Source organism: Carassius gibelio, chromosome A6 (genome assembly GCF_023724105.1).
Source record: "Carassius gibelio isolate Cgi1373 ecotype wild population from Czech Republic chromosome A6, carGib1.2-hapl.c, whole genome shotgun sequence".
NCBI lineage: Eukaryota > Metazoa > Chordata > Actinopteri > Cypriniformes > Cyprinidae > Carassius > Carassius gibelio.
This window is the reverse complement of record NC_068376.1, coordinates 20,259,590-20,274,601: the sequence shown is the minus strand read 5'-3', so window position 1 is coordinate 20,274,601 and position 15,012 is coordinate 20,259,590. Positions and strand designations below refer to the sequence as shown.

At 37.8% G+C, this 15,012-nt stretch overlaps 1 protein-coding gene and 1 pseudogene across 1 annotated transcript; one reads left to right on the top strand and one right to left on the bottom strand.

Annotated features, from left to right (window-relative positions):
• Nucleotides 1–118: 118 nt before the first annotated feature.
• Nucleotides 119–11,925, bottom strand: LOC128015650 (vasculin-like protein 1). Its single transcript, XM_052599682.1, has 12 exons — nt 11,710–11,925; nt 9,235–10,362; nt 6,433–6,546; nt 6,143–6,272; nt 5,744–6,057; nt 5,488–5,563; nt 5,174–5,370; nt 4,870–5,010; nt 3,952–4,107; nt 3,393–3,511; nt 2,183–2,285; nt 119–2,055 (listed from the first exon to the last, which is right to left on the bottom strand). Exons 3-12 carry the CDS (start codon nt 6,490–6,492, stop codon nt 1,900–1,902), a joined length of 1,452 nt encoding a protein of 483 aa, XP_052455642.1. The 5' UTR covers nt 6,493–6,546; nt 9,235–10,362; nt 11,710–11,925; the 3' UTR covers nt 119–1,899.
• Nucleotides 11,926–13,103: 1,178 nt separating this feature from the next.
• LOC128015148 (transmembrane protein 69-like) lies at nt 13,104–14,453 on the top strand (annotated as a pseudogene).
• The last annotated feature ends 559 nt before the right edge of the window (nt 14,454–15,012 follow it).

The window sequence follows — 15,012 nt, the reverse complement described above, 5'->3', positions numbered from 1 at the left end:
GTGTTATGCTTATTATTTTTATCTTTTGCATGCATATTTTGAACATTACTAACTACAGTCCTAAAACAAAAAGAATGATCCCTTAAGTGTTTCAGCAGAAAACCAAAGGCTGGACATGTTTGGCAAACTGATGCAAAATATTTATTACAATTTTTTTTTTCTCCGACCTTTTCATTATGATGCAGTAGTTTATGTCTGCTTGGTTTCATACAGATAAACCCATACATGACACCTTTTATCTTCTCAAATCTGTAAATAATGTTATCAAAATAATCTTAATCTTCCAAAACTCACAATTTTTTATTCTTATATTTTTTACAATCCACCCTGAATATCAAGGCTGCAGAAACAATGCAAAAAAGAAAAAACTGTCTGGGAATTTTTACAGCTGTACCAAAATTAAAAAAGAAACTTAAATCTGTGATAAAGCAAATTTTTATACCCTATCAGCAAAAACAAGGTACAAAAAAAGGAGATGCACAATTTACACCAGCAGTCCCTCATGAAATAAAGAACTTCTACAGATGGATCTCTGCTTCACTGCCAGCAGCAGGGATGGAACTATAATGAACTGTTTAAAGAACAAAATAGCAGAACAAAGCGTGCAAGCCATCTTACGGAATCACTCAAAGAAAGTTCACAGTCATTACAAACCATAGACAGCTCAGATCAATTCCTGCATTGTAAACATTACATAAGCCCAATAATGTTTAATGCTTTCTATTCCATTGGGTAGATTTTATTTGGGTTTTGTGAGGGAAGATCATCAAACCTTTCTGTGTTGATTGAATACCCCATACCAATCTACATGCAATGAATGTAAAGCTATTGAAAATGATTGCCGCAGCATTATTTCTGTAAGCACGAAAATGCTTTTTAAAGAATAACTCTGAAATGTTCAGGATTTCAATATGGTTTAAATTAAGGTAAATCATAAAAAAAAGAAGAAAAAAAATACACCATATATGGGCAAGAAAAAGAACAGTCCGTTTAGGATTTTTTTTAACTTCAATCTTTCCTAAACGGATCCAACCTCTGTGAACTCAACATGTGGATGTTCGCCTGGCTTCCCAGAATGCAACATATAAAACATAGACCCTTCCATCCAAACGTTACCTTTATTCGAAAACCAGTTCCTGACAAACTCTTCCGCAAGCTAGGTTTAAAATCTAACTCTGAAACATCCTTTAAGGTTTTCTCACACGTGTTCTTGGCAGACGCATGAAATCAGGTATATTAGTATGATTCTGCAGAATGAAAATGAGCAGTTTGCTGGAACTGGAGCCAGAAATGGACTCATGTTCTAGCTGCCAGACTGCATGTGACAGTCCTTTCAGTGTTGCTTTAGTTCTTTCTTTTGCTGCAGGGATGACTGGCTTGAGTTCTTTTCTATGAGGGACTGGGAGCAACGTCGCAGTCAGCGGCTCACAATGATTGTTTCGTCTTAACACTAATGCTACGAATTGTTTTTGCAGAAAGGAAAAAATATTTGAAAGAAAGGTGTCAAAGCCATTTTATAGAACATTCAGATGACGTCATATTTCACGGTAAATCACGGTTATAACTGGTGTTATTATTATGAATTAGTCTCTTTTTTTTCCCAAGCAAAAACAAAAAAGATCTGGTGGAGGGTGTGTGTGGCTTTCTTTGACATTTCTAGTTCAGGAGAAAAAACAAAATGCAGACAAGGAGAGAGGGGGGGGAATCAAACAGAAAGACACTGTCTATGAGCTGACAAGTGAGTACTTTTTATCTCCGCCGGGGATATGACCGATGTTTCTTGTACATGAAAAGAATCGTTTCTCGCTTCTTCCATAAGTTTGAAATAAATGGGTGTGATGGAGGAGACCGATTAAGTGAAAGAGAGAGGGAAATGTGAGAGGGGTGTTTAAAGCCACATTAGGTATCATCATCATCGGAGGTCTGGCTGCTACTGCTCGTCTCAGACTCAGAGCCCTCTTCCAGGCCAGGGTTAGGGGTGTTCCTCCAGTTTAGCAGGGCCACACTACGTGGCTTCAAGAGCACACCGTTACGTCCCAGACCAATCTTCTTCATCTGAGACAGAACACAAATACAGTCAGTCTCAGAGAAAATGAACTATAAATGTCTATGATGCACTTAAATTTTAAATTCAAGGAAAAAAAAGTGAAATAGTGAAACCATATGTATACATTTCCCGTACCTGTTCAGTTTTAGCTTGAAACTCTTTGAGTTCATCCTCAGTGAGGGGCTGGAAGTTGTCATCATTTTCAGGGTATTCTTGCCATCCCATTGCCTTCAGCAACCTGTGACAGATGATCCATATGTGTGAGTATGTGGACAGTGGATGTTGTCTATGTTGTTGGGTTGTGAGCAGATTGACGATGTGAGGCTCTGTTCAAAAACCTAGTGTGCTGCCTATAAATGTAGCATTACACTATAAATGTGTCCCTAAGGGACCAAAGATATGGTGCCACATTATAAGATGCCATTGCATGTATCATTCAAGAGAAGATTTGAGATGCAATGTGAAAAAATAAATTAAATGTGGTGGTTGAATTAAGAGATATTTGCTTGTAAATACGTATATTTAATTACTAGTTTAGCAACATGCTATTTGGCAACTCATGAACCCAGTAGTCTTCCATATATTTGCTGCCCATGTAAAATTCACCCAAAAATGAAAATTCTGTCACAATTTACCCACCCTCATGTTTTTTCAAATCTGTATGTACTGTATTTTTCGGACTATAAGTCGCACCTGAGTATAAGTCGCATCAGTCCAAAAATACGTCATGATGAGGAAAAAAAACATATAAGTCGAACTGGACTATAAGGCGCATTTATTTAGAACCAAGAACCAAGAGAAAACATTACTGTTTACAGCCGCGAGAGGGCGCTCTATGCTGCTCAGTGTAGGCTACAGGAGCACAGAGCAGCATCTCTGGCAGCATAGAGCGCCCTCTTGCGGCTGTAGACGGTAATGTTTTCCCTTGGTTCATTTCTCTTGGTTCATGTCAAATTACTTTTTATAAAAAAGTCGCACCTGACTATTAGTCGCAGGACCAGCCAAACTATGGAAAAAAAGTGTGACTTATAGCCTGGAAAATACAGTATTTTTATTTCTTCTCTTGACCAGAAAATAGATTTTTAATGCTTGATTTCAGTTCCCACTGACTTTCGTAATGTTTTTGGCCATACAATACACGTAAATGGGAACCTAAACTGTTTTGAGGATCCTTTAGAACAAAACATTTTTTGTGTTTCACAGAAGAAAGTAAGTAACACTTGACATGAGTAAAAGACAACCGATTTGTCATGTTTGGTTGGATGTTCACTAGAATCTGGAATTGAGCTTGTGTGTGTCTGATGGAGGAGAATGCATTGAAGTGTTTGGATTTGGTCGCTCTGACCTGTGTTCCGCCTCCAGAGAGCTGGACAAGTGCTCTGGGTCTGAGTCACTGAGAGAGTGGGAGATGCCGTTCTCATGACTCTCTCCAAACTCTTTTGGTTCTGGGGTACTTCCTTCTCCCTAAATGCAAAGAAATACCACAAATGAAGCCACGGCAAACAGACATTTAAGGTCAAGCAAATCTATTAATTACTTGCTAAACATACTGAAATCAGTTAAATAAACAATACATAATGCATCATATTCAAGCTGACAGAAACTACGAATACGAATCTTTCCATTTATTATTGCTCATGGCTGATAAACAAAACAGATGGAAAGAATTTTTATATATTACATAATTTTACTTTCTAATCCCCCCTCCTCCAGAAACATATTACGTTAATTAAAATAATTTATTGACAAGGTTGTAGGTTGGATTTGGAACTAATATAAACAGGATTTCTCCCAATCGGTTAATAAGCTCATTCTGATAATCTTAAACCGAGCCTGGAATGACAAATTAATGAACCTATTACATCAGCTAATATGCTACAGATCAGAGAGGAATTCATGTGCACCTCTGTTGGAGCTCCTGGGCTGTGGCAGTCACTCACATCCCCATTTCTCTCATCCTTTAGCCCACGCAGAAACTCACTCTTACGGTCTGTGCTGCGCCGCATAAGTTTTAGCCGTGAGGGGGTGATGTCTATGGGAGGGGTAGTGCTGGAGGGCGGCTATGGAGAGAGAGAGAGAGAAGGAGAGATGGAACGATAAACCAGTTAAAAATAAGAAAATGCTGGGTAAGCAGCGGTGTTGATTACTGAAGGTCTCCTATGGATAAACATGATAACGTTTGTTTGATGAATAACAGAGAATACTGAAGCGTAGAGCAGCTCAGTGTTGTAAACATCTTCTTTCATTCTTCATCAGCATGTGTGTTTTGTAAATGGGAATTATATAATGATACCATGAAAGCATTTGCTCTGAAATGAAGCCAAAAACAATCAGATTTTCTGGAAATGTTGGGTGCTAGGTAATTACTGGCAAAAGATGAGAAGGAATGTAGAATGTCTGGTAAGGTAACACTTTATTTTAAGGACCAAAGCTCACTATTAACTAGCATGCAGATTAATAGCATACTGGCTTTTTATTAGTACTTATAAAGCACATATTACTGCCTTATTGTGCATGACTATATATTAAATCTCCTAATCCTAGCCCATGCCTAAACTTAACAACTACCATACTATTTATATGAAGCAAATTTGAATTTTATTGAGGCAAAAGTTGTAGTTTATAGTGACTGAGAATTGGACCTAAAAATAAAGAGTGTCAGAAGGTCTATTTAGTGCAGAAACAATGGCCATCTTGCTCATTGCATGTGTTTCTTATTTAATGGAGATAAAAATTAAATAAAAAGATATTATCCTAACTTTTTTAAATAAAAGCCAACAACAACAACAAAAAAACCTGAATCCATGACTTTGTCATTTTACCTCTTTAGAAGTGCCGTGGGCAGGTGTACTGACGGGTGTCAGAGGTTTGGTCACAGAAACTGGGCTGGTGAAGGCCGAATCCCTTCCAGAGAAATGTAAACCCACTTTAGTTTCCCTTCCATTGGGTTTCCATGGGCCAGGCTATAAAAAGGAAGGCAAAGGTTTTATTTATAGATGAAAAATGACACAATTGCCCTAATACAATCAAAACAACATTAGGAAAAAAAGCTTCGTTTTCACTATAAGTGATGCCACCCAATATCCCAAACATCATGTACTATTTTCAGATCCACTGGCTTAGTACCTTGGTGGGGGCAGTGGCAGGTTTGGGGACCAGATTCTTGTAGACGCTGGGTCCAGTGATGGGGACTTTCGAACCATTGGTGGGCAGAGGGCCAGCACTGGCAAAACCAGCTGAAAATGCAGCACTGGGATCATCCTTAGACACTTTCTTAATGACCAGCATCTTAGACATAACCTGCTTAGCACTAGGGGGGTTCTCTGTAACAGAAGTTGCAAAAAAAAAATCACTTACAGAACAAACCAGAAATTGTAACATGATATTTAAATTTTTATGCAGCTGGAAGGAGGTGACTCAATTAATGAAAGCAACTTTACCCCATACTCCTGCTGGAGTACCGACAGCACGAGGCTGATTGGCTGGCTTTCCAGTTGTCTCTGGATTCAAGGAGGGCTGAAATTCACATGAAAACAGAAAGACTGAATGCAGAGTAACTATGCAGCTGGTTCATGAAAGGCATGTAAAGTATGACAGAACTAAATCTCTTCAATGACACAACCAGTCAACTCATGCCTGGGAGGGGTGTGACTCCACTATCCAGGTAAACAAACTCAAGGCGAACAAAATACTTACAAAGTCCTCATCAACAAACTTGAGCTTGTCATCGTTGCGCTCCTCATCAGAATATCGGTCCTGATATTGGCCACCTTTGCGTGGATGAAAGTTTCCATTACGCTGTCGGTGACCCCCTTGTCTGTCCCTCTCGCCTCCACCACGTTTGATATGCCGAGCATGGGGGTGGTGAGGACCTTCCTGGCCTCTCTGTACCCCATGCCAGCTGGGGGTCTCCTTCCACCCTGGTCCTCCCAATCCCCCCTGACTCCCCTTCGCAACACCAGAGTCTACAGAGTCATGCCTCAACAGAGATGGCTGCTGCCACACATCACCTGAAGAAAAAATGAACAGCTATTACACAGGGCAAGAAACAGATTAAAGCTCCATGCAAAGGAGGTTAGATGCGTGTTCCTCTACCTCCAGGTGCTCTTAGTGGGTCATTGTTGAAAAAGCCATCAGAAGAGTTGTGCCTGCGGCGGTTTAATCCCGGCCGGCTGTCTCCGCGGGGAAAGTGCTCTCCATGCTTCTCAAGGGGGGCAGCAGGGGACTAAAAAACAAGGACACAAATTAAACAGACAGCCTGAGCTTGAAAAAGCTGATTTCAGAGAAGAATGATTAGGCTCAAGAAGAATAAGAGAGGATTTTGAGTCATACATAAAATAAAATGATTTTTTAAATGATTCAAAGTCAACATTCCATTACGATACCTTGGCGGGCTGAGGCGTGGAGAAGTTAAGCCAGGCAGGAACAAAGTCATGCTGCGCCATTTAGGTCCAGTGTCTTCCGTCAATGGATGGAGGCATCAAACCTCATGGCCTGAACTGACAATGCAAGCAACAAACATTTACATTTAGTCATTTAGCAGATGCTTTTATCCAAATCAACTTACAAATGAGGACAATGGAAGCAATCAAAAACAACAAGAGATCAACGATATACAAGTACTATAATAAGTCTCAGTTAGCTTACCGGTAAACACAGTACACGTAGCAATGGCTACGTATTGTATTATATAATAAATACAAAGAAAACCGCTACAATAGTAAAAGAAAAAGAATAGAGCAAGCTAATGTGAGATGTCTTCTTATTGTATAAAAAATGAAAAGAAAACAGAGAGAATACAAAAAGATTAGAAAGCTAGTTAGATTTTTTTTGAGTGCTAAAGTTAGAGGGTCAAATAAAGATGGAAGAGATGTGTTTTAAACCAATTCTTGAAGATGGCTAAGTACTCAGCTGCTTGGATTGAGTTGGGCAGGTCATTCCACCAGGAGGGAACATTTAATTTACAAGTCCGTAAAAGTGACTTTGTGCTTCTTTGGGATGGCACAATAAAGCAACGTTCACTTGCAAAACGCAAGCTTTTAGAGGGCACATAAGTCTGAAGTAACACATTTAGGTAAATGGGTGCAGAGCCAATGGTGGTTTTGTAGACAAACATCAATGCCTTGAATTTTATGCAGCTATTGGTAGCCAGTGCAAAGTGATAAACAGAGGTGTGACATTTATTGTTTTCGGCTCAAATAAATTAATCTTGCTGCCACGTTCTGGATTAATTGTAAAGGTTTGATAGAACTAGCTGGAAGACCTGCCAAGAGAGGACTGCAATAGTCCAGCCTGGACAGAACTAGTCAAAACATCAAGTCATTATAATCTACTAATACAAGTAAGTCACATTAATGCATTGCAAACATATTGAAAGGCAGCATGAAATGGAAATTGCAAGTGTCCTTGCTTTCCTATTGTGCAAATAGAAAAAGGGCAGGACATTTGCTAATTGCTGTGATTGTGAATGCAGGTGGCAAGTTGGTGGAAAAGTTTTGAAAAGGGATTAACCATCGGATAACTTCACTACCCAGCCCCTGAGCAGACGTACACATCATCATCCTTGACATCATTCCGGGTAGGAGCAGACATTCATGTTTTTGATTAAAGATTAAGAGGGCATATAAAAAATGTTTAAATAAAGACATACATTGATGAATCATTTATAAAAAAATAAAATAAAAAATAAAAAAGTAATCCTTGATTTAATGTGACTTGAAAAGGTTATTTTCATTTCTACAGCACCAAATACAAAAGGAAATATAGCTAAATACATCAATTAAGGGGCCAAGCACCCAAAGGAAAAATGAGGAGTTAAGCATTGAGCATCAGACCAACTCAATTGTAAACTTACAATTAATAATTAAAGCAAGTTTAGGATGATTTGAAGCAAAATGGCTGTAAAATCATAACTTATTATATATATAATGGATTAATCACTTTTATCAAATCTGAGCCAATTTTGGTGAGAATCAGACAAAGGAGTCGACAATTAAAAATAGCAAAAAAAAAACTAAACCTTGCTACTTTTGAATTGCAGTGTTCATTTGACTCGGCATGAGCCAAGGCTTCAGAGGAAAACATTTTCCTTCTGTGCCTTACGGTTCAAAAGTAATAAACCTGTGGTGGCGCTAAAGAGTTTGAGATAGAGACTACAAATTTGCTATGGTTAAATGTCGGGACTCTCCTCTATCAGTATGCCAAATTTCACAAGCGGTTCTATGGGCTTTCATAGATTCGAGAGCGGAAGAAACGGAAGAAGAAGAAGAATAAGAATGCCAATGGATAAAATCAGTGCCTACGCACATTCGGTGCTTGGCTCCTAATGACTGTTTTTAAACAGTTTTTGAATACTCCCCCATCAGACAAAGGTCAGGAAACGAAATAGTCTTGCTCTGAAACTCATGGTTTGAGACCATGTTGCTGAGTCAGGCTGATTGGGATACTCAACGAAACAGAGAAACATTTTGAAAGCACCGCAGGGCCAGTGCTTAGCCTTTTTGTGGATGTCAACCCACAAATTACTTACAGTTATATCTGCATATTAAAGATGCTGCAAATTATTTTTGGAATACCATTCATAAAATATACCCCACAACTTGACAGGTATCACTAAAAAAAAAAAAGGTGTCCATAGAAACCACACCTGTGCCAGCCCTAGGAATGAAGGAGCTGATCCACACATTTGAACTAATCTGAAAACCAACTGAATGTGGAGGGGCAGAGTTTAACCAGACTAAATGATTGGAGAAGTGCAGCATGTTACCAGAGAAAAGTCTATCATTTTTCCACCAGAAGATCAAGTTATGACAAAGTGATTTAAATATTATGAGGCCAAAAAAATGTTTTACAAATTGAACACAACACAAGATGATCTATAACATGCATTTTCAATTTCCTTTTTTAAGAGAAAAGAAGACACGTATTTTGTAAAGACAAGCTGGAAGTTTCTAGGTTGAGCATGAAAACACACAAACAACCCCCCCCCCCACTAACTTCTGTTTTAATGTTCTTAATATGGCCTTAATATGATTGACTGTATTTACTTAGACTCATACGAACTAAATTTAAACCAATACATTCTACTTAATGACACATCTCACATTCCATTACATAAGTGATAACTCATTCAAAGTACAAAATAATCAATACCAAAGAAAGTTCCAATAAATGTTTGGGATTCTTACCCCAGAGACAAAGGCTCGATGACCCTGTCCTTGGCTGTATCTTTGTAGAGGGCCCAACCAATGCACTTTCACGGGCTTTGAAGCCTCAGGACAACCGCTACTCCTGTCACAGGCAAGCTCCAGTTTCCAGGATGGTGCAAAGAAAAGGATGGAAGTGAAACTTGTGCAGCCCAAGGTGAAACTGTAAGGTGACGGAAGAGATGCACCAAGTTGTTCTTGATCAGTGGCGTGTAGTTTTGGAAGAATAGTGGATATGTTTGATCAGTAATGCCAGAGGGACCCTCCGCGACACCTTTAGTTCACCGATGCTGACTGTGTGCATTCAGGTTGACTGGATACAAATGAAGCAAATCCAAGGGGTTCTGAAGTCAAACTTTTGGATTTTCCAGTCTCTTATTCTGGGTTCTTGTGGTAGCAGCACGTTGTGCCTGCTCTGACACTCAGAAGCTCCTTTACGAACTCATTTTGGACTGAAGACACACACACCGCAACAAAAAAAAAAAAACGGAGTGGGTTTGTACCACACAAAGCGGTTTTGCGCAAGTGGTGATCTTAATATGTTCACCTCATCAAAACAGCGAAGGTGCTACGTCAGGATGAAAAGGGGAGGGGGGCTGATTTGTCACATCACAATTGATAGAAGTGCTTTATATTATAAAGTCATCGGAATTGCTTTAGCTTTCAACAGCTCATACTTTGGATGATTCAGTGAACCAAACAATGAAAACTTGACATCTTTAATTCTCGCCCCACATGGCTGATAACATGGCTGGTGAACCAATATCACGTTAGGCTACCGAAAAAAATTAAATTAAATATGATTTGAGTTGTAACAACACTTCCAGCCTTCCAGTTCATCAAATTCGAAACAGCTTCCACAGGTGAGTAACTTGAAGCCAAAATGCACTGATTCCTGTTAAACACGGTGAACCGTGCATTGGTAATCGAACGAAACCAAAACAAAAGCGTCCAGGTACAAGCAACCTTGAACATTCAGTGTGAAACAACAGGTGTACTCCAGGTTGTATTATTGCATGTTGGGAGATCCCGGTCTTTTAAAATCCTGCAGTCACAAATCCAACAGGTCGTTCCTCCTCCAGATCTTCACAATTTATCTGCAGACCAACTCTGTAAAACAACAACCAATATTTAGATCAATTTTGTGCTGGATAAATATATGCGTGTAAAAACGTGATCACTCAGCAATCAATGGCAAAATTAATTTCTTCTCAAAAATGGGTAGCTGACAAGACATCAATCAAAGACAGTTGCGTTCTGCAGGGTGACAACTTTCGAAATTATGCTTTTCCAATCTTGAATAAATTTTATGAATGCAGTTTCTATGACCTCAAGCTGAGAGAATATATTTGAAGATATTTAAGCATAACAAATGAAGTCACAAAGCAGAACTACTTTGTCAAATTAAAGGAAAGTTAATGTGATCTGCCAGTGCAAACTATCGAAAACATCATTGCAATAACCCTTTCACAAGTTACAAGTGTGCTACTAAAATGGATATTTAACACACTCCACCTGCAATAAAATACTGAATTTTTAACTTTATTCATAAAAAATATATAAACATTCTTGCCACTCATTTCACCATATTCAAAACCTGTATGTTTTCCCACATCATATACAAAGGGAGATAACATGCAGAATGACATCTTGTCTTGTTATTTGACTTTTACTGCATGGAAAAACAGTGAAAGTGAATGACTGATACTGTCAGGTCAATAACATTCTGCCAAACATGCCTTTTTTCTATTGCTCATAATAAAGTATATCATAGAGCGAGTAAATTATCACTCAAAAATGACATTTTTGTCAATTACACTTTTAACATGACTAATCATCTCTTTGTCAGCGAATTTTATATGAAATATATCCGTTTACCGCCGTGAACTGTCTAGTTACGTTACAATAAGATAAACAAGTTTTCTGTAAAATGCAAAACTGCTGAAGCATAAAGTAAAGAGGAGGAAAACTAAGAGCAAGCGTATAAGTAGCAAAAGAGTTAGCGGCAGAATATAAACTACAATCGACTTTAAAATATATTTTTGATAATTGCATAGTATTATTTAATATGCTCAGTCAAACGTTCTGGAGCATACAGGAGTTAAAAATACTAACAAACTGTAACAAACTTACTAGTCTTTCCACTTGCTGAACGCTCGCTAGCACGGCACAGTTAGCATAGAAGGCCATTCAATGTGTGCAGAAACCTTTTAGTTTATATGCTGAGTGGTTAACTGAAATGTAAACTTTTAGAGCAACGGAACTTTACGGCATTATTAGACGGATACACAAGAGTGACTTATAACGACTCGGGCTTGTGTCAAATTGTGGAAATGCGTGTTGTTTTAGCCACGGCGCGAGCTAGGCTAAGCTAGCATTCCGAGCAAAAATAAAGTATTGTAAGATGGCTCCCTCTCGACACCAAACCACCGAATAAACATTTCGATATACACCTACCTCTTGATCCCTTGTCTATCCCAATAAGTTAATCGAAACAATGATGCACCGCTTTTCAAGTCAATCTGACAGCTTGGAGGTTGTCGTATATATGATTCTGTATTTTGTTTGTGTTTTTTTAATCACACTCGTTCCGACTTCGCCAATCTAACGTTAGCTTGTTCCTGTCTACTTCTGCACAGACGAGCTAATCGATCTCAGAGCACAGCTCGCTCGCCGCGTCATAACATTCCCCCAGCTCAAGCTCACGAGAGGGCTTGACTACACGCGCAGAAGAATGTGGACTTTTAAATTAGTGTTCACTCTTTTTGCACTACTCGTTAAATATATTGAGTTTAAATCGCCACAAAATATTATGTGAACAACATGGCAGACTATGTGCCCTCCGGTAATGCAAATTTGGCTCTGCTATCAGAAATCGAATGAAGGAATTTCACGCATTTGTAAACATGAAGTAACGCAAAAAAATCCAGATGTGTGTGTACAAACTAGACTGTACGAAAGCAGGTACACACACCCAATAGAGTTTACTAAAAAGATTTCTATGTGAACATAATGTGTGCAGACCATAGACTGTAAAAAAAGAAAAAAAAGAGAGATGTCTTTCATGCTGGAAGTTATGTGAAGTAATTAAAATTAACAATATAATATCAGGTCTCACAGAAACAGTAAGCTCCTCTTTTGCAAAAACACTATGATGTATCAATCAGTAAATAATCACCCATACATAATTTGAAAAATCTATTAATTTGTAAAAAAAGAAAGAAAAAAAAAAGAAAAGAAAAGATGACTCCAAAATTCGGATGCTCTCTTGAGTGACTACTTCAGAACAGGACAAGCGTATGCTTAGAGTGATCCAGAAATGTGAACCTGATGTATCAGACCTATATAAAGAAAAGTTTGCTTAAATGTAATATTAATTTCAATTATATACATAAAATATAAATAAATGATTTACTTTAATTACTTATTACTTAATTCATTAATTACTTATGACATAGCTATGATCATGACCAAAACATTAGAGAGAGTTATTTACTATAATTTCCTTCATGTTACAGCTATAAAACCCAAAGACTACAAAATACCCTTAAAGTGACTTTGAAAAACCTGCTGTGTAATGCTCATGCTGTGACAGCATACTTAAAGCATGCTTCTCTTAAGGGTTTTTTTCTAAAGAAGGCTGTATTGATTTTCAGTCATACCTGACCACAAATAATATTTGACGTTTACAAATTTTAATACATTTTTAAGCATGGCTTTAGACTGCAGCTGTTTTTCTACATTACATCCCCATGATACTCCATCCTATCCATAAACGTCTACTGTATCTTTTTTTCTTCTTTAATCAGTAATTACAGTATGCTAAATTGCATATAATTTGGTTTTAAATACATGACCCTGGACACTTCCGTAGGACTTTTGTAAAAACTTTCGGGACGTTTTCATGTTATGATGTGTCTGGCTTCACATTGCCAAATGTAATGACCTTCTGCTTACCGCTGCTTACTAATAAGAGCTCCTGTTTTTTTTTCGACATTATGATATGACATCAAGGTATGTTTTCTTAATTTTTTTCGAATCTGTTTGTAACAGATAAGCACTGCTTGTGCTGGGTGCACAGTTAGCATGTTAGCTTTATAAAATTCAGTGTAATTTAATTCAGTTCAGCGGCTTAACTTTAAACGGATCTGATTTAGACAGCAGTGCAGCGACTGTCCTCAAACGAACGGTTAAAGTTTTTTTTTAATGATTTGAATTGTAACTTAGGTAAAATGTTGACAAGTATAATCGAACTTAACATTCTTCGTAACTTTGGGGTGAGTGAAAACGTTTAACCCATCAGGTTTTTCTTGCAGTTTCTATTTTATTAGACCGTTTTCCCCCTTATAAATAACAATACTATCTGTTACCTAATGGCAATACACCCCTAACACGTGATGCATTTCCCCTTGTTTATGGGAATTCTCAATAATTGTTTTCTTTCCTCCCTAAAAACAGGGTAGACAGTGAAGTGGCCTCCTGCAGGTGTCCAGCAGCGGCCCACTCTCTCTTCAACACCCCCAAGACATGTTGCTGGTTCTGTTCTGGGAGCCCAGTCATTTCACTGGTCTGCACATAGACTGAAGAAACGTCCTCAGGATGAGAGTCCACCAAGAGAACTTGATTTGGTTTGTTATGACATGAGAGACCTGAAGAAAGCTCCAAAGCCTGCCCCCTATATCGGATTATCTGGTCTCATACCTTTTGTATCCGCTCCTCTACTTATGGCGGTCACATTATACCTTCCTAAAGTTGAATTTGCTCAAGTTGCATATGAAGCATCTATTGTTTTCTTTTGTTAGTGGGGTACGCTGGGGTTTTGCCTTGCCTGTCGGGAGTCCAGCAAAACCTGACTGGCTCAATTTAGCCAACAGTGTGGTTCCCTCTCTGACTGCTTGGACATCACTACTCTTTTGCCATGACATTACACAGTCTTCTGTGATTGTGATAATGCGGCTCAGGATAGCATTGCATTATGACCTGTCCCTCCTGCCCACATATCCCATTATTATTAAAGCACTGAGGACTATCCTCACAGTTGTATCCCTTTTCTCTTTAATGGGCACTATTGTCATTAATCAGTATTATCCTGAGAAGAAATATTTCTCTGAAAATGCACATTTGCATTGTCAAGCCATTAATATTAAATAAGTTAAAAGCGTCATCACTAATAAAGTTCTACCATATTCTTCATGTTTAAAGGTGATTCTGGTTATTTTCTCTTACTTTTTTTTTTTTATAAAATATAAATTTAGTTTCCTGTTGTTTTTTTGTCTGATTATTGTCCACTCCATACAGATATTATACTACAGTAGTGAATTCAAATTCAAATTGTTTTCCCTCACTTTTAATATTAATTTACATACTGTTTCAGTTAGATTGTTTAAAGTAAAATAAACAATTTTTAGAACTCCATACTTAAAGATTCAAAGGTTTTAAATTAAAATCTGTATTGTATTTAACAAGTAAACTTTCAGTTCGCAAAGTTTCTCTGATTATTTATCTTTGTTGTCTTGATCTCTTTAAAAAAAACATAAATTCTGTGTAATATCTTGAATATGTTTCTGAGAGTTCATTTTTAATGCTATTTCTTTTTATGCTACATTACTTGATGGCAATTAATACATTTTACGAAACTACACTTTAAAGTAATATCCACCAAAATGTATAGACTATTTTGCTACATGCTATTCCAAATGTATTGTATCCTTCATGCTATTTTTTTCATGCTATGCCCTCCTACATAACTTTTCTGACATA